Source organism: Apodemus sylvaticus, chromosome 21 (genome assembly GCF_947179515.1).
Source record: "Apodemus sylvaticus chromosome 21, mApoSyl1.1, whole genome shotgun sequence".
Lineage (NCBI taxonomy): Eukaryota > Metazoa > Chordata > Mammalia > Rodentia > Muridae > Apodemus > Apodemus sylvaticus.
Genome location: NC_067492.1, coordinates 7,022,544 through 7,047,805, shown reverse-complemented (window position 1 = coordinate 7,047,805; position 25,262 = coordinate 7,022,544). Strand labels below are relative to the sequence as shown.

General features: G+C 48.3%; 1 protein-coding gene across 3 annotated transcripts in view; it reads left to right on the top strand.

The window, feature by feature from the left end:
- Window positions 1-25,262, top strand: part of Zc3h18 (zinc finger CCCH-type containing 18) — a 43,693-nt gene that overhangs the window by 3,457 nt on the left and 14,974 nt on the right. For 2 of the 3 annotated variants that reach the window (XM_052166177.1, XM_052166175.1), the window contains exons 2-9: window positions 4,502-5,097; window positions 7,948-8,032; window positions 8,792-8,863; window positions 19,842-19,990; window positions 20,289-20,381; window positions 21,008-21,165; window positions 23,427-23,544; window positions 24,988-25,256. In XM_052166177.1, the coding sequence (XP_052022137.1) occupies window positions 4,516-5,097; window positions 7,948-8,032; window positions 8,792-8,863; window positions 19,842-19,990; window positions 20,289-20,381; window positions 21,008-21,165; window positions 23,427-23,544; window positions 24,988-25,256 (1,526 nt within the window). In that variant the 5' untranslated portion in view covers window positions 4,502-4,515. The remainder of the gene's footprint in view (window positions 1-4,501; window positions 5,098-7,947; window positions 8,033-8,791; window positions 8,864-19,841; window positions 19,991-20,288; window positions 20,382-21,007; window positions 21,166-23,426; window positions 23,545-24,987; window positions 25,257-25,262) is intronic. The other variant, XM_052166176.1, reaches the window with a different exon arrangement.

Sequence of the window (25,262 nt, the reverse complement as noted above, 5' to 3'; positions counted from 1 at the left end):
AGAGGTAGGTGACTCTTGAGTTGAAAGCCAGCCTGAGCTACAGAATGAGTTCCAGGACAGCCTAGGCTGCATGGAGAAACCCTGTCTGGGGGAAGGGAGCAGGGAGATCCTACACTGCACATCTTAGTAGTGAATCCCTGGGGACTAAGACTTTTAGCATTCTCGGGCTTTTGGAAACAAGATCCCAACTTTTAACAATGTCTTCAAATGAACTGTTGAGTTTGTACAGTACTGCAGTTAGACAGAATAATGCACAGGGTAAGAAACAAGACTCCTGCCGGGCGGTGGTGGCACACACCTGTAATCCCAGAACTCTGGAAGGCAGAGGTAGGCAGATTTCTGAGTTTGAGGCCAACCTGGTCTATAGAGTGAGTTCCAGGACAGCCAGGGCCATACAGAGAAACCCTGTCTCCAAAAAACCAGAGAGAGAGAGAGGAGAGAGAGAGAGAGAGAGAGAAAAAGAGAGAGAGAGAAAAAGAGAAAGAAAGAAAGAGAAAAACAAGACTCCTTAGAGAGGAATTCTGGGGTTTGAACGAGAGAGAGAGAGAGAGAGAGAGAGAGAGAGAGAGAGAGAGAGAGAGAGAGAGAAAGAGAAAGAGAAAAAGAGAGAGAGAGAGAAAAAGAGAAAGAAAGAAAGAGAAAAACAAGACTCCTTAGAGAGGAATTCTGGGGTTTGAACAACCAGAAAGGAAGATTGAAATGTTTGAGCTTGTTCATAATTTGTCATTGGTTGCTCAGAACAGCCCGTGATTCCAGGAGTCATCTGTCCTTCCCCGCAAACACACCAGGACAGCCATTCGCCCCACTACTCTACGGCATGTGCCAATAATTAACTGCCTTTACAGATCAGAATTTGACCTACTCAGGGCAGCCAAAGTAACTGTGCATTCACCTGGAGGGTAGGGACGCTCAGTGGGCATGTACACAGTATACCAGCTCTTCAGTATTCCCAAGCTAGTCAGCCTGGAGGGTAGGGACGCTCAGTGGGCATGTACACAGTATACCAGCTCTTCAGTATTCCCAAGCTAGTCAGCCTGGCTCTGTCTTTGTGTAAAATGATGTACCTGTGGAGAGTGTCTAGTGCGTTTGTATTTTGAGGGAAGGGGAAGGAAACAGAACCTACAGGTTTGTAGAGACTCTAGTTTATGCTTGGTCTATACCAAAAAGGATTTATAGTAATAACTGAGGTGACTGAAAGTAGCACTAATTCCATCTATGTTCGGGCATACAGGTTCCAGAATATCCCTGAACGGCAACCCCGAGACATGCGGTAGCCGTATGGCCTCAGGTTTTTGACTTGGAAGGTTGAGGTGGGAATTGAGAATTGCATGAGGAAGCTGGGCGTGCGGGCACATCCCGTTAATCTCAGCACCTGGGAGGCAGAGACAGGTAGATGTCTGAGTTTCAGGACAGCCAAAGCTCCACAGTGAGACCTTGCTTAAGACAAAACAAAGAACCCATGAGACATGAGGAAATGCGATTGTTTTTCAGGAGTCTTGTAGCATTCTCAGCACCTGGCAGATGTGTTGTACCAGAAGTTATCCAATGAACAGTAAGCATGTTTCTCCTGAGGGTTCCAAGTGACGTACCTGCAGCTGCCAGGGGCTGTGTGAGGATGGCGTTTTGACTGGAGAGTTCTCTCTGCAGTCAAATTCACATATATAGAGCATGATTCCAGTACACCATCACATATCAGGTTGTAACAACATCATAAGGGAGCTGCTGTTGTCCTGTATTTCAGATGACAATGTTGAGGCCTGGCAGATGTACTTGGCCAGAGATTTTAAACTCAGGCAGCAGTAGAGCAAGGATTCGAGCTTTAACTCAAACTCCAAATAAAGGGTGGCCTTCCCTCTTTCACCAGCCTGCTGCTTGCTACAGTTCCCGTATCTAGTCAGGCACTGTCTCCGTTTCTTACCATAGGATTTCATCTCAAGATGAAATAGGAAATAGGAAATTTCAGAAATAGGAAAAAATAAACTAATTTTGACTGAAAACCAAAAGCAAACCAACTTGTACCAGAGCCCCAGAAAAGGGCTGCGAGCCAGTTAGAAGTTCTTGTGAACCGCACAAAGATGGCATGCAGCTTGGCACATGGTGCTGTTCCTGCACTATCAGTTGTATGACTTCCAAACTAGGACATTTGGTTTTGCATAACAGTTGGTTTGAAAGATACTTTTATGAGGTTGCCTTTGGGTATAAAATGCCAGAATAGGAATTTGTCAGGTTTTAAGTAAGGTATATGAGACTTGCTAACAGTTCAGCAATGTTGACTTCCTATGGTTATCAAAGTGCTACTCCTAGGTAGCTGGAGAGATGAAAAGTCTCTGCGCCTCTATGGAGACTTGAAAATATACAGTGTGATTAAAACTGTGCAATGCTAGGGATAAGATGTTACACACCGAGGAATTCATGTGTCACATCGGTATGTTGGCATTAGCTTGACTTAATTACTGAAGCTAGTACCACACATTCACTGGAACTTTGCACATACATTCTCTCAGACAACAGAAGAGCACTGGTCCCCATTCTGGCCACTGCCCTATGTGGCATTCACCCTTCCCACTGTGAGTGAGTGCCCCAGGCACCAAGGATGCTTACAGCATCTGCAGAGCTCAGAGTCTGTGCATGAACTTCTCCCTTGTCCTCACTGGCTGACTGCTCTCACTCTCTAACCCAGATGAGCTGAGGTTCACTGTTCACTTCAGGATGGCCTCCAGCTCCATCGGTCCTCAGGTCGCCACACACAGATCCCAGGGTTACAAACTGGCCTGTGTTTGCAGCCCTGGGTAGGACTGACTTCAATATTCCTTCCTCTCCAGTGATGCTAGATGACCAGAAAGTCTTGTCTACTGTGTATTTTTGAGTGACTTCGGCTAGATTGTTTTGGAGTTTTGGTTTTTGGATTTTTGTTTGTTTTTCTTGTTTTATTTGGGGGGTGGGGTGGGGGCGGGGTCCAGTCAGAGTTTCTCTATGTATCCTTGTCTATCCTGGAACTAACTCCCTCTTTAGATCCCCTTGTCTCTGCCTCCCGAGGACTGGCTTAAAGGCATGTACCACCACTTCCTTTTAATAGATTGATATGATCTGTAAATTTATAATGTAATCGCTGTGTTTTACAAATGATTAATTTTAAATGATTTCTTTTATTGCATAGTCAGTTGCTCAGCAAACGTAGTTATTTTGCTTGAGACTGGGTCTCATGTAGCTATAACTAGTCTCATACTTGATATATTAGGGGTGAGGGTAACCTTAAACTCTCTATCCTCTGCCTCTGTCTTCTAAGCATTGCTATTAAAGGTATGGTCCACCACACCTGGCTAGAAACATGTTGATGGCAACTCTTGACACTGTGTGTTTAAAACAGGTGTGTGTGTGTGTGTGTGTGTGTGTGTGTGTGAGAGAGAGAGAGAGAGAGAGAGACAGAGACAGAGACAGAGAGACAGAGAGAGACAGAGAGAGAGTATGTGGAGGTCAGAGGTCAACCTGCAGGTATTGGTCCTCTTTCTCCATGTTGGGTTTTCAGGCTTAGCAGGTGCCTTTGCCCACTAAGCCATCGTGCTGGCCCATCTATTTTTATTTTTGAGACAGGTTTTGTTCTATAGCCTAGGCAGGCATTTGACTCAATGTGCAGCCCAGGCTGTAAGTTTTTCAAAGTATAAATTTAGGATCTGGGCTGTAGCTTGGTGATAGGGCACTTTACCTAACATATGGCTACTAGCTGCTAGGTGTGATGTTTCCACTTAACTCTCAATCCCAACTTAGGTGGCCACCTTTAAAACAAGTGCAGCAATGCACTTTTTTTTATTGAGTCGGGGTTTCACTATGTAACAAAGGTGGCCTCCATCTCCCAAGTGTTGTGATTACAGGCATGCACCGCTACGCCCCGCAGAGCAAAGTGCTTTCTATGAGTTGTGGAGGTGGAAAAACCAAAAAAACATTTGCTTCATTAAATCTGGATTCATAGAAATAGAAGTGAGTCTTCTACAAGGAAAAAGTCCTTTTATATAAGGATATGATTTAAGTGTCTAAAAATATTCTGTCATAGTTCATTGGTACAACAGATACCTGGATAGCTTTGGTTGGACTCTGCAGTCACTGGTCCCAGAGCCCTGCTTTTGGAGAACAATTCTGTAGGCTAGGTGGAAGTCGTAGAGTGCAGGGGATGGGCTTTGAAGAGGTGACAAGAAACTGCTTGAGAGGCAGAGGAAGAGAAAAGGGCTCAGTTAGAAACTGCAGCTGACCTGGGGTAAGATCTCCTTCCAGTGTAGAGACCTTACTTTCACAAGTCAGTTCCCATGAGTCCCAATGGTTAGTTGTCCTTGACAGTTCATGGCTTATTATTGTCCACCTTTCCTCACCCGTGCCAGCTGCAGGACGGCACAGGGCTGAGTGGAGGCCAGCCATGGGCAGCAGAGTTCTGCCTGGCACTCACGGGACAGGGGGCATGTGGGCTAGGAGGATGGGCCCAGGCTGAGTCTGTGGTGTTTGTCTCTTGCAGATCTGTGGGTCCTGATGGATGTGGCTGAGAGCCCTGAACTGGACCCTCACTCCCCAGAGGACGAAGAGCAGCCAGCACTCTCCGATGATGATATTCTGAGGGAAAGTGGATCTGAACAAGATTTGGATGGAGCTGGGGAAAGGGCTTCTGATTTGGAGGAGGAGGAGGAAAATGCAACTAGGGTACAAAGCCAGGAGGAGACTCACTCAGATGAGGAAGACAGAGCCAGTGAGCCCAAATCCCAGGATCAGGACTCAGAGGCTCATGAGCTGAACAGGGGCCCATGTGAGGAGGGGGATGATGTTGAGGAAGACGGGACAAGTGACCTCAGGGACGAAGCCTCCTCAGTGACCCGGGACCTGGATGAGCACGAGCTAGACTATGACGAGGAGGTCCCCGAGGAGTCAGCTTCTGCTGCCCAGGAGGAGGAGGCTGAGAAGGCCGGGGCCGAGGAGGAGGAGGAGAAGGGGGAAGGGGCTCCCGGAGAGGAAGGGAAGCCTGATGCTCAAAGTGTGGGAGAAAAGGAACCCACAGAAGCTGCCAAGGAGAAGAAGAAAGAGGATGACGATGGAGAGATCGATGATGGGGAGATAGACGTGAGTATGGTAGAGCTGGCAGGGCCCTGCCCTCAGCAACATGCCTGATCCAGGACAAGCCACACTTTCAGGCGCCCTTGTTCCTAGAGAGATGTGGTGGGCATGCAGGAAAATGAGAGCTTGTGTTGAGGCAGAAAGGAAGTGCTCATAGTGGAGAATGGGAGGTAGGCTCATGCGGAAAACCTCAGAGAAGAAAGCTGCTGTCAGCGGTCCTCTGAGTTTCAGATTCAAGAGAGAAGATCCCATCTTTAAATCTGGCCTTCATGTGGTAACATGGCTGCGAAGGTCGGGTTTTCTTTGTGAATCAGTCTGTTTGGAAGAGCTTGATTTGGGAGGTTTTTTGGAGGGCATGGCCTGAAGGTCAGAGCAGTTGAGAGCTCAAAGCAGGTGAGGGAGGGTCCGGCTGAGGTGTCTCAGAAAATAACTGCTCATCTGGTAGAAGATAGATGAAACATATCTGAGATTATGTAGAGAGAGGGGACCACTGTCTGGGGACACAGGCCTCACATGCACCATCCCTGCAGCCGTCTGTCAGTCCCTACTCATCTACTTCATTTTAGGGTTTCATGGATGGAGGATGGCTCTGGCTATACGAACTGGCTAGTAGTAGGACTTTGTGTCCCAGTGGTAGAGTAAATGTGGGTGGGTGGGGTATATATGACTGCAGTCGTACAGTGTCAGATGCCTCACCTCTCCTAGCTGTATAGTAAGCAGTCTCCTGAGTTACCCTGCTTAGTTCCCCTCAGGAAAAATTTGGCTGTACATGATTTCTTGGGTTCTTTTTTTTTTTTTTTTGGTCTGTCCTTCCCCTATGGGGAAATTGATCTTTACCTCAGGGTTGGTGAAAGGGAAAAGATGCTGTGATGTTCAAGTTGAAATTATTGACTATGTTTTAGCTGTGCCTGGTTTCACGTGCTCCCTGTTAAATGCCCTTCCTCATCCCACAGTGGAAGTCAGAGGGAGTTGAGAATCTTGATGGAGGGCATTGGCAGTGGGGGCACTGGTACCTCTTGTATTACGCTGTGGATATGGGCAGTGGGGAGATGGATTCGGCCGAGCCTACCACAGGCAGCATCCATAGTCTTCGTGTGCTGGTTTCCCTTGGAAACAGGGTATGGATGAATCTGCCACTTGATTTTCTGGCCCAACATAGCTCCACGGTATGTTTCGCCTGCTCTTCCTGTGACCCCCATGTGAATGGTCCTGCAGTCTGTGGGAAGTAGCATGCTACTAAAAGACCCCAGCCCAGCATTCTTTAGTCACTGGAGAGGTCACTTCCTTCCTATCAGACTGTTCTTGTAGCCCACAGTACCCTGTGGTTCATGTTGTTGGGAAATCTTGGACCCTGGGGATCCTGGAAATGTGTAAGGATCACAACAGTATGCTGAAGATATGACAGGACAGGTAGGCAGGTGGGCACTGTAAGTGATAGTTTTAGCCTGGCCCTGGATAGCAGTGACTCCAGGTCAGCAGCCACTTTCCCTGGACGCTCCTCTCTAGACCCTGTCTCCCTCCCAATCCACAATGTTGTTTGTATGTTTAGACTTTGTTGCTACGTCTCTGTAGGCTCATGGGCTTCTGCTCTGATTTTTCTCCCCCTGAGACAGGGTTTCTCTGTGTAGCCCTGGCTGTTCTGGAACTTGCTCAGAAGACCAGGCTGGCCTCGAACTCAGATCTACCTGCGTCTGCAAGGGTACACCACCACTACCTGGTTATCCACTGTGATTCTTGCTTAGCATATTTGTTGTTCTTATCATAGTCTCAGATGATTGCTGCATCACCAGACTCCCTCCTCAGGGACAGTCTCGTAGGCCAAGACCTACTTGGCATGACAATCTGAGGATGAATCCCTGAGAGATAACTCTCAGGCAGAGCCTCTACATGAATGTACACGCAGTTTGGACTGTGGGCCAGCTGCTGGTCGGTGTGTGATGGGAAGGATGGTCCCTGACAGATGACATTTGGCAAGCATGGGGTCCTGCAGAGCAGGAGGTGTGGCACAGCATCCCCGCCACCAGAGGAAAGCAAGGGCCTTTTTTCTGGTCCCTCTGGCCTCTTCCTGGAGATACCCTGCTTAGTTTCATCTGCAGGATACCAGGAATAGCTCATGTGTGTCTGCCTAGGGCTTGTTCCTTCGCTTTCTAGCTCATGGCTTTGTTCTGCTTTTGTCTCCTCATGGGGTCAGTAGGTCAAGGCAGAAGGCATGTTTGCTCACACTTCCCCTGGTGCCAGGGCTATCCAGAGGGCACAGGACAGTGGGTATAGCTTGACTACAAGGAGTCTAGGCTGATGGGAATAGGTTGGTGAACAGGCCCTGGACACAGGGGTGACTGGGGAGACCCCCGAGCAGTAGTCAGGTCTTGGCTGCCTGTGAGGACCCTGAAACTATAACTTGTGTTCTACCTTCTGTAAAGCTTCTGGGTCATGCTAAAGTAGTGGTGAGGTGAAGAATGAGCCATAGGTGGTGTTGCCATTGGGGTCACCTGACATCCCTGTGAGAGGCAAGTAGTGTTCAATTGTAAAGGACATGGAATCCTTGGTTTATACACTGTTAACGTACATAGTAGTAAAGAAAAGTATGACCGTTACCTGCTTGCAATTGATAGAAATAGTCAGGAGCTCCTCTCTGAAGTGTGTGGTGGGGCCCATCACTCCCACATGTTCTTCTGAGGTTATAGGTGACTGGAGACCATCTGTCACTTAGGATTGGGAACCTGGAATGAGCTGATGAGGACACACCTGTGGAAAAGGTGGATGTTCCCCACACCTGGTTTATGCTTCCAGCCTGGTAAAGAGCTGTGGTGGGCAAAGTGGTCTGGCTCACCTCCAGATGACTGTCCTCTGTTCCAGGATGATGACTTGGAGGAAGGCGAAGTGAAGGACCCCAGTGACCGGAAGGTGAGGCCTCGCCCCACCTGCCGATTCTTCATGAAAGGTAACTGTCTGCCTCCAGCCTTTCTGCAGCCATCTGTGTAGCCTCTGCTCTCCTGGGGTCATGGTGGTGATCCTTCCTCTTCTGGGCACACTGTTGATGTCAGTGAGGCTTCATGGGGCTAGACTGCAAGAGTTGATGGCAGTGAGATGCTATTGGTGGTAAACAATGGGCCTTTCATTGGCCTGTCATCGCCTTAAAAACTGCCTTAGAGGAGAGCCCCTCTTCTTATCCTGCAGGTGTAGGGCCTGTGTATAGCAGACCCAAGGCTGCAGCAGACAGTGGCAGTTGTTCCCAGTGCTTCTTTCTATAAGGCCAGCTGTTCCAGCATTAGCATTCCCCTCCTCTGTAAGAAAGCCACTTTTTACAGGATGGGTCAGAAGCAGGTCCTTTATTTGTGGGTGGTATTGAAAAGACAGGGGAGCCTCTGAGGGGCATTTCTGAAAAGGACTAGCAGTTAGCTTCAGCAGGGGCAGTTGTCTTCCTTACTAGATCTGAACTGACCACATTACAAGCAATGTGTGCTCTGGCTTTGTGAAGCCAGGGGATGGGGTTGGGGGTGGGGTTCAGACATGGAATCAAGAGTCTCCAGTCTGTAAGACTCGCTTGGATGTTCTGTGGTGGTTTGGGTGTATTTCTTGCTGAGTGCTTTCCTTGGACAGATAGGCAGGTGTTTGCTCTTGTGCGAGGATGACTTTGCTCGCTTCGCCAGCCTGTGTGTGCAGTCTAAGTTCACAAGAGCTTCCTGTACTTCTTTTCCAGATGTTGTGACACCATTATCCACTCTTCTTCCACCAATACCAAATTCCATACCACTCAGAGGCCAGGTTAAAGGTACAAAATACCCTGTGTTCACTCTCTGTTGTGCCTTAAAGTCCCCTGCGCCAAAGGCCAGACTTCTTCCTCCTGGATCCAGAGCACAGCTGGGACGCCAACAGGGAGGAGGCTTGAGGGGCAGAACTGCTGCGGCCTTTTCTCCTTAGTGTCGTTAGAGCCGGGGAGGAGATGCAGGTTGAGGCCATGGCACTGTACTTGAAGAACAGGAACTTCTACAGGTGGGCAGTGGAATCCTTCCTATACATGGGGAGACTGTGCCCAAGAGATCCACAAACAGCTCTGTCCCTCAGGTCAGGCGGTGCCCTGGTGAGGGGACACTCGGGACACTCTGCTCAGGCTTGCCTCTGGTCTTGGGATGCTGAGTGGAAAGAGTTGGCCCATAAGTTGCACAGTCGATTGTGTGCGTTGGGGTGGGATACAGGGCAGTGTAGATCTAGGCTCTGGTGACCTTCACTTGCTATTGCCCCAAGCACCCTAAGAGTGAAGGGCTGTGACACTACATCTTAGTTCTTAGAAATCTTTGCTATTTAAAGTGCTGGTATTTCAAGCAATTTAAGTGCAAGCAGGAGACCCTTTCCAGGTAATGGCATGAAGAACAGATGCAGTCATCCCGGCAGGTGTGCAGGTTACAGCAGCAGAGGTGTGTGCTACATGGGTCTGTACTTGGTCTCATTAAACTGCTCTGACTGTGGCATAAAGCCTTTGCAGTTGAGAAGCCTGTAGGCTTCTTGGGACAGGCCAGCAGCATCAGCATGAGTCTCTGGAGCAGGAGCCAGAGGCCCACACCCCATCTAGTTCTTAGAACTTACCAAGCACAGAGCAGATGAAGTAAATGCTTTGGAAACACAAAGTAGCTCTTTGGGAGACATCTGCGTACACTTGGGTAGGAGTGCTGCTTTCATCATCACACTGGGTGAGCTTCTGGGTTTGGGCTTTCATGGGTGAGGCAGCCATGCATGGTGAGGTCTCTACAATCAGATGGGAAGCAGCTTAGGTGGATGTCTTAGAGTTTCTATTGCTTTGATGAAACACCAGGACCAAAGGCAATCTGGGGAGGCATGATTGGTATTTCAGTTTACGGTCCCACATCGTAGTCCATTACTGAAGGAAAGAAGGAAGGGCAGGAACTGTGCCATGGAAGAACCCTGCTTACTTGCTTGTTCACAACCCTGTCTTTCTCAGTCTGCTTTCTTCTGCACCCCAGGACTCCCTGCCCGCCCACATCAATCACTTAAGAAAATGTCCACAGGTTTGCCTATAGGCCAGTCGTGAAACTTGTTGGGGCTTTTTTCTTAATTGAGGTTCTCTCTTCCCAAATGAATGCAGCCTTTATCAGGTTGACCTAAAACCTAGTCAGGACAGTGAGCGTGAACAGTGTTTTCAGGGGGAGTACAGTGAGTGTGCACAGTGTATTCAGGGGGAGTACAGTGAGTGTGCACAGTGTATTCAGGGGGAGTACAGTGAGCGTGCACAGTGTATTCAGGGGGAGTACAGTGAGCGTGCACAGTGTATTCAGGGGGAGTACAGTGAGCGTGCACAGCGTTTTCAGGGGGAGTACAGTGAGCATGCGCAGTGTATTCAGGGGGAGTACAGTGAGCGTGCACAGCGTTTTCAGGGGGAATACAGTGAGCGTGCGCAGTGTATTCAGGGGGAGTACAGTGAGCGTGCACAGCGCTTTCAGGGGGAGTACAGTGAGCGTGAGCAGCGTTTTCAGGGGGAGTACAGTGAGCGTGAGCAACATTTTCAGGGGAAGGACAGTGAGCGTGCACAGCGTTTTCAGGGGGAGTACAGTGAGCATGCGCAGTGTATTCAGGGGGAGTACAGTGAGTGTGCACAGCATTTTCAGGGGGAGTACAGTGAGCGTGCACAGCGCTTTCAGGGGGAGTACAGTGAGCGTGAGCAGTGTTTTCAGGGGGAGTACAGTGAGTGTGAACAGCGTTTTCAGGGGGAGTACAGTGAGCGTGCACAGCGTTTTCAGGGGGAGTACAGTGAGCGTGCAGTGTATTCAGGGGGAGGACAGTGAGCGTGCACAGTGTATTCAGGTGTTCTTAACTGCTGCTTCCCTTTCTCTCATCCTGTCTGTAGTGTGCAGGAGGAAAGGGAATGGGGAACTTCACTTCTCTGGGATGTCTTTATCATCATTGCAGGATTTTTTTTTTTCTGGCTTGCCTATAATTTATAAGCATGGTGTTCAGTTGAACTCAGTTGATTTATCATCCTTTTCATAGGGCTAGAGAGACAGTTCAACAATTAATAGCAGATACGGTTCTTAGAGGACTCAGGTTCAGTCACCAGCACCCATATTGGGCAGCTGGCCATTGACTATAAATCCAGCTCTGGGGGTCTGCGGCCCTCCGTTGGACTCTGCAGGTAGTGTACCCACGTGTGGGCGTGCACATGCACCCACACATACACAAGAATAATTCTTTAGCTGGACGTGTTTGTGCACATCTTTAATCCCAGAACTTAGAAGACAGAGGCAGACATGTTTCTTAAGTGATAGGTCAGCCAGGGCTACAAATACTTTCTCAAAAAAGAAAAAAAAACAATAATGAGAAAAGTTACTTTAGAAATAAAGCTAAAGTTGCTTTCTTAGCAAGGGTGTGAGTATACTGGAACCCTTGCACACTGCTGTGGGGAAAGTGAAATAAAAGTCTAGCAGATCCTCAGAAGCTGGGGAAGAGAACGGCTGTAGCAGAGCACACGTCTTCTTGCTGTGATGACATACCATGACCAAGGCAACATAGAAAGGGGGGTTGGGAGCTTACAGTTGGAGACGGGGAGTCATGACACATGGCAGGGCATGGCAGCAGGCAGGCATAGCTCTGCAGCCATAGCTAAGAGCTGGTATCCTTTTCTGCTGGTCAGAGACAGTGAGGGAGAGAGAGGCACTAACCAGGAACCAACCCTATTGGCTTTTGAAACACACAAGTCTTCCCCAAGTGACATGCCTCCTAATTGTCCCCAACAGTTCCACCAGCTGTAGAGCAAGCATTCAGATTTGTGAGCAAGAAGCTCATGCTCATTCGGATGCCTCCTTCCCCTCACCTCGGCCCATCTGAGTTGTGGAATATCGCAATGAAGTACATTGAGTTCAATTTGAAAAGTCCCCACTGGGCTTTCACAGCCTCAGCACGGTCTCAGCCTGTGAGTGGCAACCGCTCTGGGTCACATCAGATATCTTGCACATCAGATAACAGTTCTAAAATTACAGTTATGAAGTATCAATGAAACAATTTTGTGGTTGGGGTCACCACAACATAAGAAACTGTATTAAAAGGTTGCAGCATTAGGAAGGTTGAGAGCTTCAGGTCTGACATCTCCTGAGGCTTTAAGCAGTCTCTTAATTCTTACCCATATAAAATCAAATCAAAATGCAAATTATTCTTACCACATAATGTGTGTTACTGTTCCAAAAGGGGAGGATTGAGCAGAGTGAGGAAATGATGAACTAAAGCAGGGTTCAGAAGCCAGCAAGGCATGCGCCAAAACCTGTAATCCAGTGGATCTCAGACAATGGGTCACAACCCCTCTGAGGGTCAGCTAACCCTTTCACAGGGGTTGTCTGAGACATTAGGAAACCCAGATATTTACAGTTCATAACAGTAGCAAGTTTACAGTTATAAAATAGGAATGAAAATAATGTTAAAATTATTTTCACCACAACATGAGTAACTATTTGGAAGGTCTCGGCACTCGGAAGGTGAGAACCACTGCGTGCTCTATATCTGATGTCCGAGAGCTTAGCTGGCTCTGCCCTTCTGTGTTCGCTGACTGCAGCACACTTGTCTTTTCTTGGGTTTGTTCCATTCCTGTCTGCATGCAGCTTCTCTTGACAGGTGCCCCACAGCTTTAGGACCTCCAGCATCCTGGAGTCTCCGACACTCTCATGGCTTCATGTAATGGCCTCTTCCAGATTCCATGACGGGGCTCACCTACCACATGCCTGACCTCAGCCACTCTTCCCTGACTGAAGGAAGACTCCACAACCCCTTTACTGTATCCTTCATGACTCTAAAGCCAGAACCCAGGCTGCCAAGTTTGCCTGCCTTTTTGTGATGGAACTTGGGTCCCCACCTCCCCCATCGCTTTTGGATAAATTTAGGATTATTGTTCTCTAGGAGCAGGTAATTCCTTAGGCCGCATCCCAGGTGGGTAGGATCAGCTGAGGACCCTGAGGGCACTGCTCCCTTAGTCCCATTGCTCCCCCTCTCAGCACAAACCTTAGCTCTTACGTTTTCTCAGTAGTTTTTAAAGATTTATTTTTATTATGTTTAAATATGTGTAGGTGTGCATGGAATGCAGGTGACTGCTAAGAACAGAAGTATTAGAACCCCTGTAGCTGGAGTTACCGGCTGTGGTGAGCTGCCTAGCATGGGTGCTGCGAACCCAACTCCTGTCTTCTGCAAGGACAGTACATGTGGCTTTTAACCACAGAGCCCTCTAGCCCTGCTGCTGCTGCTGTTGGAGACAGGGGTTTTCTCTGTAGCCCGGGCCATCCTGGAACTCACTCTGTAGATCAGGCTAGCCTTGAACTCAGAGCTCCACCTGCTTCTGCCTCCCAAGTGTTGGGATTAAAGGCGTGGCCCACATTTTGTATTCCTTTTTCCCCAGTTATCCTTTTCCATTTGAGATCTGCATAAGAGTGATTACTAATACCAAAGCAGTGGTCAGTATTGGGCTGTCTTGGCATTGCCTCTGTCCGTTTAACCTCAGGCAGATTCTTAAACCATAAAACAACCATATTCTTTGCCAGAATATCACAAGAATGGTCTCTAGACCAGCTGCTGAGACTGTTCCCATTGGTGACCTCTTGAGCTAGGCCTCTGCAGTCACATTGCTCTCAGCACTACTAATAGTCTCCCAAGCTCCTGCTAGGATATCCCATTAAGCCTGGCTTACAGTATTCAAAACCTTTCTTACTTAAAGGTCCCAAAGTCTTGCACAGTTTTTTTTTTAAAAAAAGAGAGAGAAGCAGCACAGTCAGGCTTCTCACAGCAATAGCCCCATTCCTGGTACTATATGTTTTTATTACTTTTTAATTGCTATGATGAGACACCATAAACTAGACAGCTTAGAAAGAGTCTATTTGGGAGCTTCAAGGTTCAGAGGGTGAATCTATGAACACTATATGGAGAACAAGCAGGCCTGGTGCTACAGTAGTAATGGGGCACTTAGAACCTTATCTGCAAGTAGGACAGCCATCTGGGCATCGTGTGGCTTTTGAAACCTCAACATCTGACCCCTCCACCAACAAGCCCACACTTCTTAACCCTTCCCAAAGAGTTCCTGTAACTAGAGACCAAGCATTCAAATATATAAACCTATGGGGGGGGGGGGTCATCCTTATTCACGACGCCATATCAAGCCCTCTACCGTGTTTGTCCAAGAGAAATGAAAATGTGACCACCTAAAAACATGTGTGTGTGTGGGGGGGGGGGTCATGAGGGCAATCTTGGTTGCTGGGGTTGGTTGGCCCAGAAGTGAAGGCTGCACGTTACCTGGTGTTTTAGGAGGGGAACATTGGAGAGGAAATTCAGCCTTGAACCTCAAGTTGAGCATCAGACCACCGAGTTACACCTTAAGGCGCTCCACTGCAGCTGTGCCCTTAATCTTTGCCACTGTGTCAGCAGCATTTCTAGCATGTCTCGGGGCATCTGGGCTGTTGGGCTCCCTGATGCTCAGTGATATGGGTCCTGTTCATGGTCTCTGCGCTTCTCTGCATGTTATACCTGGGTTTGCTCGCTTTTGGATCTCCGTGTTCTCCTTCATGTTTATAATTTGAAATGCCTCAGAGTGGCCTGTAGCCTATGGGAGTCCTCCAGACCATTCAGGGACTCTGAAATTAGAGCAGTTTTCATAGTGGTAAGTAAGGCTCTCCTACTGCGTGCGTGCATATGTAAAGGCCAGCCTCACCTATGTTAGTGAGAAAAAACTTAAATTTTGACAGGGATTTTGTTGTTGTTGTTGTTGTTGTTGTTGTTGTTGTTTATTTTAATTGTAAGACAGTCTCACTCTGTAGACCAGGCTGACCTCAAACTCTACAGATATGCCTACCTCTGCGCCCCAACCCAGGTGCTGGGGTTAAAGGTGTGCACCACTTTCCTGGCTCTGACTGGTTATTTGTTTTCTAGATTTACAGAGGTAGTATAATTACATGCCATAAAATGTTCCGCTGTAAATGTATTTTCCAGTGATTCTGAGTAAATCTGCTGAGTTGTGTGTGCCTCACCTTAGTTCAGTCCTTAAGGATTTGTCCCTCTAGTGAGACTGCTCGGTGCACACCCTTTCCAGAGTGTGGTAGCCTTCAGGCTAGACAGACAGTGTAGCTAGGAGAGTGCAGAGCTGGGCCCAGATTGGGAAGACTGAAAGCTGCTGCTTTGCAGGCAATACTCTGGGGGTCTGGAGAGGTGGCCCAGCCATTGGGAATGCTCCTACTCCTGCAGAGGACACAGGTTCAGTTCTGGCACACGCATAGTGGCTTACAGCCACTTGTAACTCCAGTTCCAGGAGAACCAGGACCCTCTTCTGGCCGCCATGGCCAGAAGGTACCAGGCACACATGTGGTACACACATGACATATAGACAAAAATTCCATGCATATAAAAGTAAGTAAATATTTTTGAGAAGAGAGAACAGTGTGTTAGTGTTCAGATCTGTTCTCCCATACAAGAATTGGACTTCTGGGCGTGACTGCTTTCCAGTGCCCATCAGGTGTCTGAAAAGTTAGAGCAGAGCTCCTGGCAGGTCCATTTAGACCAACCAATGCCCAGACTCTGCTGGGGTGACTGGAGAGCCTCTGGAAGGCCTTGCCTCCAAAGTACCACACCTGGAATAACCCCCCAACACACCAGGTCTAGAACAGAGTTAGCATCAGCACTGGATGTGCACAGCGCCTCAGCGTGCCTCTGCTTAAAGTCAACAATGCCAGCTTCTCCCAGTTTCGAATAGTTCATAGACACATGCTGACATGTTTATATTTCAGTAGATAGTTGAAACGTCTGTACAAGAGAAATCATGTACAGGAGCAAAGGTTCCTGGATAGCCAGGGTTCTCCCAGAGCAGCGTGCAAGCCAGCATGAGTATTTATCCCAGCTCTGTGGGCTGCCATCTCCTCCAAGTCTCAAGGCATCTGTGAGCTCCTGAGAGAAGCTGGAGTCTCCTGTGTCTCAGCTGAGAGAAAGAACACACAAATGTCCTGTCACTGGAGCCCTTCTGTGGCCTGAGCCACTGGGTCTTCAGTCCTATAAGAGCACAGATTATAGGTCTGAGGTCTGTTTAGTTGCTTAAGGCTCAGTTATTGTATTTCTATTTCTATATGGCCTGCCTTTCTCTCGAGAAGATTCTTTAAACCAGTGAAGTGTTTTGACTTTTATACACAGGCCATATTAATTCCTTGCTTACAGCTGCTTAGACTAGGGGAAAGGAGACCAAGGCATGTGAAGAGGGCCGCCTGGTCAGGTTGTGTGCTCTGGACCTAACAATGGTTTGTAAAGTGACAGTGTAAAACTATCTTGGCTGGCCAGGCAGGCGCTTTGCCTATGGGGTGACCATGCAGCTGATGATAACTGTGCCATAAATGCATCACCAGCTGAAAAGCCATCCATTTCTGGACCCAGCAAGCACATGCGCTGCTCGTGCACACGGCCACAGTGTGCCTGCTTGCTCTTGCTGGCATCTGCCCATTCGTATGGATGAGCCTTGGCCGTTGGACATGGGCGCTGTGGCCAGCAGTGATGGGGCAGCCGCCTCCTGCCATCTGTCAGCCTCCTTGCTTGCTGCTGAGAGATCTGCCACATCGTGTGTCAGTAGTACCCAGGTGGCTTTAGGTCTGTTGCTTCTCATCACACAGGTTCATTTTTCTTCTTGAATTGCTTAGAGATGAGCAGTAAAGATCAGGCCAGAGTGTATAATATAGTAAGGAAAAGTGGGGTGGACATTCGGGGACTACTGACTACCAAGTTGGTAACTACTTCTGCACAAGGTTCTGGAGACACAGGAAAAGGAGACAATATGTAGCCCAGGCCCAGGCCGCCTCCTGAGTACTCTGCTTAAACTCTAGAGGATAGACTCTTTATTCACATATATTCCTAATTTTATTTTGTTTTGCCATTAAATATGTTAAATAGTATCTGCCTGTTGAATTAATTTTTTAAGAAATAAACCTTGGCAGGGCATTCCTGCTACCCTCCCCAATGGTGTCCGTTCCTGAATGAAAGACACAGCCTTTCTATTCTGATTTGCCTTAAACAGTGCAACAGCTGGGCTACTTCCAGACCTCCACATGGTTAATCCACCACCTGCCGATAGCTTCAAGTTATCACTTACTAAATTCTATATCCCACCTTGGCTGCCCTGGGACCCAGAGGGCTGCCCACTAGGCCGCACTCTCCCGGCTCTTTCACATGCTGGCTTTGCCTCCCTGTCCTTCACGCATGCCTGTAATCCCAGCACTCTGGGAGGCAGAGGCAGGCGGATTTCTGAGTTCCAGGACAGCCAGGGCTACACAGAGAAACCCTGTCTCAAAACAAAAAACAAAACAAAAAAAAAATCCAGAAAAAACAAAAAAAAGAAAGAAATTAAGTTTGTAAGGGGCAGAGCATGTGTGTGTGTGGAGCTGAGGACAGTAGATAGGAGTAGGCTCTGCAGATGAAGCTCAAGTCATCAGGCCACATGGCCAGAGCCCATACCTACTAGGCCATCCCTGGCAGGAGATTTTTTTTTTTTAAATTATGGAAGTAATATTTACTAACAAAGCAAGTAAAAGATAGGGCTAGGGATGTGGCTCGACAATAATATACTTCCCTGGTATGTACAAGGCCCTGAATCCCATGTACCTGGTGAGAAGGATGTACCCAGAAGGCATTTCCCAAGTCCCAGCAATAGTATATATGTTCGATCCCCATGACAGTGTTCCTCTATACGTGGAGTTCCCGCACTCCTTGATCGTTTGTCCAGTGTTTGCAGGCCTCTCTGCTCTGGCTGGGTGATGGGGTGGCTCTTCTCTCTGAAGCCACCTTCCTCATTACTTAGATAGCCAAGGATCAGGACACTCTCAGCAGGGACCTAACTTAGCTCCCTGAGACCTGGCTCTGGCACCCTGACACTGCCAGGAATGGCCTGTGTCCTCCCTTCTTTTCCTCTGTTGTGTTCCCTCCTCCCGTGCGTGTTTCTTTTTCTGCCCATTTGAGTGATGTGAGATCTGACAGTGGGCTTTGGATTTTTTATTTTTTGTTTTGTTTTGAAATTTTAAAGCAAATGATAAACACTTATCTACTAACTGGGTGTATATTTTAGGTATAATGTATATAATAATATATAATCATATACTTGATAGTTTTTGGTACTTCCTGACTTTTTCTTTTTATTTATTTATTTTTTTTTTATTTGGTTTTTTCGAGACAGGGTTTCTCTGTGTAGCCCTGGCTGTCCTGGAACTCACTCTGTAGACCAGGCTGGCCTCCAACTCAGAAATCCGCCTGCCTCTGCCTCCCAGAGTGCTGGGATTACAGGCTCTTCCTGGCTTTTTCTAATGAGCTTTTGTTATATTTTACTTATATAAACAAGGTTGAGAAGTGTATGCATATGGAGAGTTGACCATAAAGACTTGGATGTGTTTGCATGTGTCTTCAGAAGCCTGGCTTCTAACACGTGTTAGTCATGGTCCAGGGCTCAGAGTACAACCGCATGTAACTTCCATGGAAAGCCTTAAATACTTTTAGGAATGAAAAAAGTTATTTTGTCATTTTTGCACTTGAAGGAAACAATTTTGAGTATATGTTGTGCTTTATATTAGTATGCTGTTATTTTGTGTTGAGTTGGTTTTAACATAAGCTAAAGTAGTCATGGCATTTAAAGATGAAACTTGGCTTTTTCCCAAGTACTATGTGATTATTTCTACTTAACTACATAAAGGAAAACATGATTTTTTAGCAGAAATGTTCAGCTGGAATATCTATTTCAGATTGAATATTGTTTAAATTATTTAAGTGTATATGTATTAAGCTAGGAAATGTGTTTAAATCTTAGATGCTTCTACTAGTATGTACAAAGAACTTTTTTTTTCTTTCTTTTTTTAAATTTTAGTGATGCCTGTACAGATGAGACAAAGCACTGAAAAGTGGAGGAGCCCCTTCAGTAATCCTGGGCTCTGCTGATTGTTTATGAGCAAAGTATAAAATTGTAGTTTGGTTGATGTGATAAATTAAAATAGCTTAATATCATACATTTAAGGGCCAGAAATAATCCTGAAGTGGTTTGGAGAGGGCCACCCAGGGGAGAGATCTCATAATATTCGTCCTTCCCGTTTATTTCTACCTCAGCATGAGTCAAAACAAATGTCCAGGCCCCAGCAGAGCTCCCGGAGCTCCGGGGCTGCCTCTGCCTTAGCTCTAGAGACTCTGTGGCTTCTCTGCTTTACCCGGTTCTCAGACAGCTGATGTGCCCAGTGGCCCTGTGGTATCCAAATCTGAGGACATCCAAGTCCACATTAAAAGGTGGTGTATCACATACCCTTGTGTAAAGCCTCGGACACAGTGTAACAAAGTCCTTTTTATACTATATTGTTTAAGGAGTGGAGACACAAAATGTCTTTACATGTTCAGTGTAACACAAAGAATATTTTTGATCTGTGGTGGTGAATCCACCAATATAGAGCCCCCACAGAGTGACCATAAATAGGCTCTGGGAGTCCAGGCAGGGGCTCTCATCAAGGGAATGTATCTCATAGAAGTGCCTGGCCTGAACCATTGGCCCAGACCTGCCTGCTCACCTCTGTAAGACTCAGGGATACCTGTGTGCACAGAAAGGGAGGGAGGGAGGCCTAGCTATCCAGGCAGAGGTCCAGTGACCTATGTGGGCAGGAACAGGTTGATGGCTTCCCAAGATGTCAGTGAGTGTATTGCATACCCCAGCTGCTGCCCTCCAACAGTTGGGTTCTCTGGTGTCCTTTCTCACTGGACTTTTGTTTCCCTAGGAAACTGCACATGGGGAATGAACTGTAGGTTTATACATCCTGGAGTGAATGACAAGGGGAACTACTCCCTCATCACCAAAGCGGAACCATTTCCACCCAATGGGGCCCCGCCTCTTGGACCTCACCCGCTGATGCCTGCCAACCCTTGGGTGCGTGAGCTCCTCTCGAGTAGCCTCCAGATGGGATATCTGAGCTTTGTCTGAATCTTGGGCTGAAGACAGCTAGTGTTCCTATGGAGAAGGCCTCGCACCTGAGAGTCAAGAGCGCTGCTGGGGGCTCCTTGTGCTTGTGTAGAGGTGGCCTTAGCCTTCGCTGCTAGAGCACATGGGCGGTTGGGCAGGACATCCAGCTGCGTGCAGCTAGCCAGCTTCATTGGTACATGTTTTGCCCCATTTCTTAATAGGTTTTTAAGTATTTCCTTAATATTTCCTTTTCATTTTTTAATAGGGTGGGCCAGTAGTTGATGAAATTTTGCCTCCACCCCCTCCAGAGCCCCCAACAGAGAGTGCCTGGGAACGTGGACTCAGACATGCAAAAGAGGTAAGAGGAAAAGCACAGTGGTGTCACCTCTAGTAGACCCAACAAAACTGCCATGGCTTTGTTCCAGAGAGACAATGGCTCAGAACATTTCTGGGCTTCTTTAAGAAGAATGAGGAATAATATTTAATCGTCTCAGGCAAATCTCAGTAGACCAGAGACCCTCAGACCCTCGGTGGATGTAGATTTAGCATTTTTAAGTGTCTGGCCACCCAGGCAGTGGGACAGTTCCTGCCTTTCTGTGGGAGCTACTCCTCCCCCCCCCCCCCCAGTGTCTGCTCTTGCTGGTTCTCTCAGGACCCCCTGTGCCTGCCCACTGTAGCCCCCAGTAACCCGTGCACAGTGTCTGTTGACACCCAGCTTTGTTTCCTCAGTGCCCAGGTTCTCTCTTCAGGGAGATTGAAATGAAGGCCTTGCTTACACGTCTTGTGGGCTCCTGTGCTGATGGCGGATGCTCTCCTGTGCAGAGGAGTCACAGCAGACCAGTGCAGAGGCCATCCTCAAGGCCTGCAGAGTAGACTGAGGCCTTTATTTGCCACACCTTGGCTTCAGGTCTCAGGTTCTCTGTGTTCCTTCTGTGGCTTTGGAGGCCCTGATTTCAAACTGATGTCTTTCTGCTTTGGTGTTAGGTTTTAAAAAAAGCAACCATTCGGAAAGAGCAGGAGCCTGACTTTGAAGAGAAAAGGTTCACAGTAACCATTGGTGAAGATGACCGGGAGTTTGACAAGGAAAACGAAGTCTTCCGAGATTGGAATTCTCGCGTCCCAAGAGATGTCAGAGACACAGCGTAAGGAAGCCTCTGCTTGCCCTGCCCCGTTCGTGCCCTGTCGGGAGCAGCCAGTGCAGGTCCCTAGGCAATTCTTGTCTGTACTCAGGATTGTGTGGAGGGGACACTTTTTAGTTCCATGATGGGAGGCTGCCTCTGAGGTACACTCCTGAAGTGCCCAGAGGCTTAGCACTGAGTCTATACCTTTGTCTCCTTACCTCTTCCTCAGCTACTTGGGGAATGAGGTTTTTTTGGAAAAGATTTTTATGTGTGTGTATCCATGATGGCCAGAAGAGGTCAGTGGACCCAGAGCTGGAGTTTCTGCTGTTGGAGCTGCCCAGCACAGGAACTAAGAACCATACTGTGAGTTCTGCAAGAGCAGCAAGCAGTGCTCTTAGCACTGAGCGTCTGTTCAATCTGACATTTAATGCTGGCCTTTAATCTCAGTAGAGCTAGAAGTGGTGGTGCACACCTGTAATCCCAGCCCTAGGGAGGCAGAGGCAGATGGATCTGAGTTTGAGGCCAGCCTAATCTACAAAGAGCAGTCCAGGACAACCAGGGCTACATAGAGAAAAGAAGCCCTATCTCAACAAAAGAAACAAACACCCTCCATAGAGGATTGTGTGCTGCAGAGGACTAGTGTCAGATCCAGGGGGACCCTGTGGCCTTGAAGGTCTCCTCCTCTGCTTCTTCATTGGGGCTCCTAACCTTATTGGAAAGATGACTGGTCTCGCCGGGCGGTGGTGGCTCGTGCCTGTAATCCCAGCACTTGGGAGGCAGAGGCAGGCGGATTTCTGAGATCGAGGCCAGCCTGGTCTACAGAGTGAGTTCTAGGACAGCCAGGGCTACACAGAGAAACCCTGTCTTGAAAAAACCAAATCCAAAAACAAACAAACAAAAGATGATGGGTCTCAATTCTGCCTGCTGAGGGTGCACAGTGTGGATGAGTGACAGTCCATGCTGTGATTCGGTTGAATCGCTGTCAGAGCCTAGTAAACTCTTCTCTGCAGCTCTTATCTCTGTCATCTCTGACTGCTGGGTGGTAAACAGTATGAAAAGAAAGAATGAGTAGCCGTGTCTCAGCGTCACTGCCTATCTACCTGCAACCCTCACACCTCAAATCCACGCATGCGCCCATGCAGGGCTGCCCTGTAGTTCTGCACTGGGGAGGGCAGGTGCTGAGTCCGTCCATGCCTGCCCAGACAGTAATCAGCTAAGAGGGTGAAAGGTAAATTGGTGTGCGGCACAAGCTCTCCATTCTGTGGTCTGGGTTACCAGGTTCAGAAAGACTGGATGAGAATTCCGAAAGTAAGCAGCCTATACATTTTGGTGACTTCGGTTACATTATCACGTTACTCTTTTAGTTAATTGCATATCTCCCCTTGTTTATAAACTTTCTCACCAGCATAGTGCCATGATTTCTAGGTGTGAGTAGCGAGGTACCGCATTGTTCTGGGGGACATGGAAAGGTGCCACCCTAGTGTGTCTCCCCAGGCCTGCTTTCTCTGCACTGAATGAAGCCCATGTAACCATGCCGCTGCCGTCAGGCATCGGAGGCTGCCTCTTTCTTGTGGGGTTTTCTGGTCTAGGCTGGTGTCTCTTTCTCATGTAGACCGCTGTCAGCGCATCTGTCTAGCCCATGAATAGACTTGCTGGTTTTCACTAGGGCTGTGCTAATGAACCCGTGCTGGATGACGCAGCATGGTGACAAGGACTGCTCTGTCTTCTCACTGTGTCGTTTTGGGATGCTCAGGGTGAATGTGTCATTCCCAAGCAGCATCCCTCTACTGTTGCAAGTGGCTCTGTGCCTCCACACTAGCTGTATGTGAGGAGCTAGGTTTCCTTGTTAGCCTTTGTCCTGCCTTACTGAGGTGAGTCGTGGTGAGTGGTTGTGTGAATTGGCTCTGGCGTGGGCTGTTTAGGTGCAGTGTCACAGGATGGCAGATGGAGACAGTTTTTCTGTGTTCCCACCTCTCTGGGCTCCTCGTGCCAATCTTGCCAGCAGTACCTGCACCCACTAGCAGGTGGGCATGGGTGTGGCTGTATCCTAATGGGAGAGAAGTCCTCAATGCTTCTCCAGCTGCGGCCTTGAAAGTGCTGCTGCTGTGGCTACTGTTGTGTGCATGCACATGCATATGCTGTATGCTTGCGCAGACACCACTCCGTCCATCTGTCATGGGGTATTTTCGTGGGCTTGGATTCTGTTGGCTTGTCTTTGTGTAGAATTTGTGCTGAAGCATTCTTAAATGACACGCTTTCCTTCTTTTTGGCTCTTGTTTCAGACTTGAGCCTTATGCAGACCCTTATTATGACTATGAGATAGAGCGGTTTTGGCGTGGTGGACAGTACGAGAATTTCAGGGTGCAGTATACAGAAGCAGAGCCGTATCATAACTACCGCGTAAGTATGATTCCGTGTAAACTGTCCTCTTCCCTTAGACAGAGTCTAACTATTACCTTAGGCTAATCTCAAATTCATAATCCTCCTGTCTCAGCCATGCAGTTAGTGGTGTGTGCTTCCTGGTCTGGCAGCAGTCAGCACTTCTGTGGTATATTTACTGTGAGCTAAGTTAGTTAGCAAATTTTTGTAGCCACAGTCCTGGATTGAACCCAGGTTGGTTGTGCAGGCAGCCACTGGCTAGACTTGTGATCAATACCTGATGTCCTGTGGGCTTTCTTGGAATCATTGTTCTTGCCATGGTTTTATAAGGTTCACTTTGCTGGTAAATTGTCAATGTCACTTTTCAGGAGACTGTCACCCTCATGAGTGTGGCACTCTTAGAAGTCCCCTGAGCAGTGTCCTCACTTGTACCCCTGTCCGTGCCCATCTAGTCTGCTGGCTACAGTCGTGCCTCTGGCTGGCCTCGCCATGTTGCCAGGTTAAGATTCCTAAGAACCTAGTGTGTATAAAGATCTGTGTGCTTCAGACTGCCCATTCCGTCTTCACACTCAGCCTGCTTGGAAAGTCTGCTCTAGGAAAGGCCTTTGAGGACCCCTGAGTAATGTGCTGTGACTCACATCCCACCATCAGCTGTCACAGCACTGAAGAGAGGAGTACTGGCTCCAGGAGCTCATGGGTCTGAGCTGTGCAGACTCCCCTAGAGCCAGACCCGCAGCTTCCTTCCTCCAGTAGGAAGGTATTGTTCTTGCTCAGGAGCAGGGACTGTCCTCTGTTGAGGCCACTGAGCAGCTGGCAGGATCACACAGGAGCCCGCAGGGTGTCTCTCAGGGTCTCCCGAGGCCCGGAGCCGCAGCCCTGCCATTATTGACCTTCCGGGTTTTACTGCTGAGTATTCAAGCAGGGAAAGAAGGCAGCAGTGGGGAGTCACAGTAAGGGGGTACATTCTTCCCTCCAGACACGTCATGACGCACTGTGGTGAGGGCTTGCCCACATGACAGCCATTCTACGAATGAGCTGTGTCACTCATGGGAGGGCCTGTGCTGTGGGCTTTTACCAGGCTGGTGCTGGCAAAGTTGTGGATTTATTGGTTGAGGTAACTTTACTCTGAATTTGTATGCATTGTTTTCATCATGTATTTTTATGTGTGTATGTGTCTGTTTTTGTGGTACTGGGAATTAAACCTAAGTACCTAAGACTATGGATCTCTTGGTCAGTGACCCAAAGAAGGCTCTCACCTGACCCAGACTCGCCTTGAATTTGAGATCCTCCTGCCTTAGTCTCCTACTTTCAGGCCTTTGCCATCAGACACGCCTCACTTATTTTAAGGCAATAACTTGGGAAGAAAATGGCCTCCTGAGAGCTTCTTCCTACATGCTCCCTGTTCTTTCTCTGCTCTATCAAGTAATGTGTAATTCAGCGTCTGTATTTGGCTTTTTAACCCAGGAACGGGAGCGGGAACGAGAGCGAGAGAACAGACAACGGGAGCGTGAGCGGGAACGCGAGCGAGACCGAGAGCGTGAGCGCAGGCAGAGGGAGCGCGAGCGGGAACGGGAGCGCGAGCGGGACAAGGAGCGACAGCGGAGGAAGGAGGAGTGGGAGAGAGAGCGAGCCAAGCGGGACGAGAAGGACCGGCAGCACCGAGACCGCGACAGGGACAAGGACCGGGAGAAGGACAAGGAGAAGCCGAGGCCCCGGTCCCCGCAGCCTCCGAGGTAGAC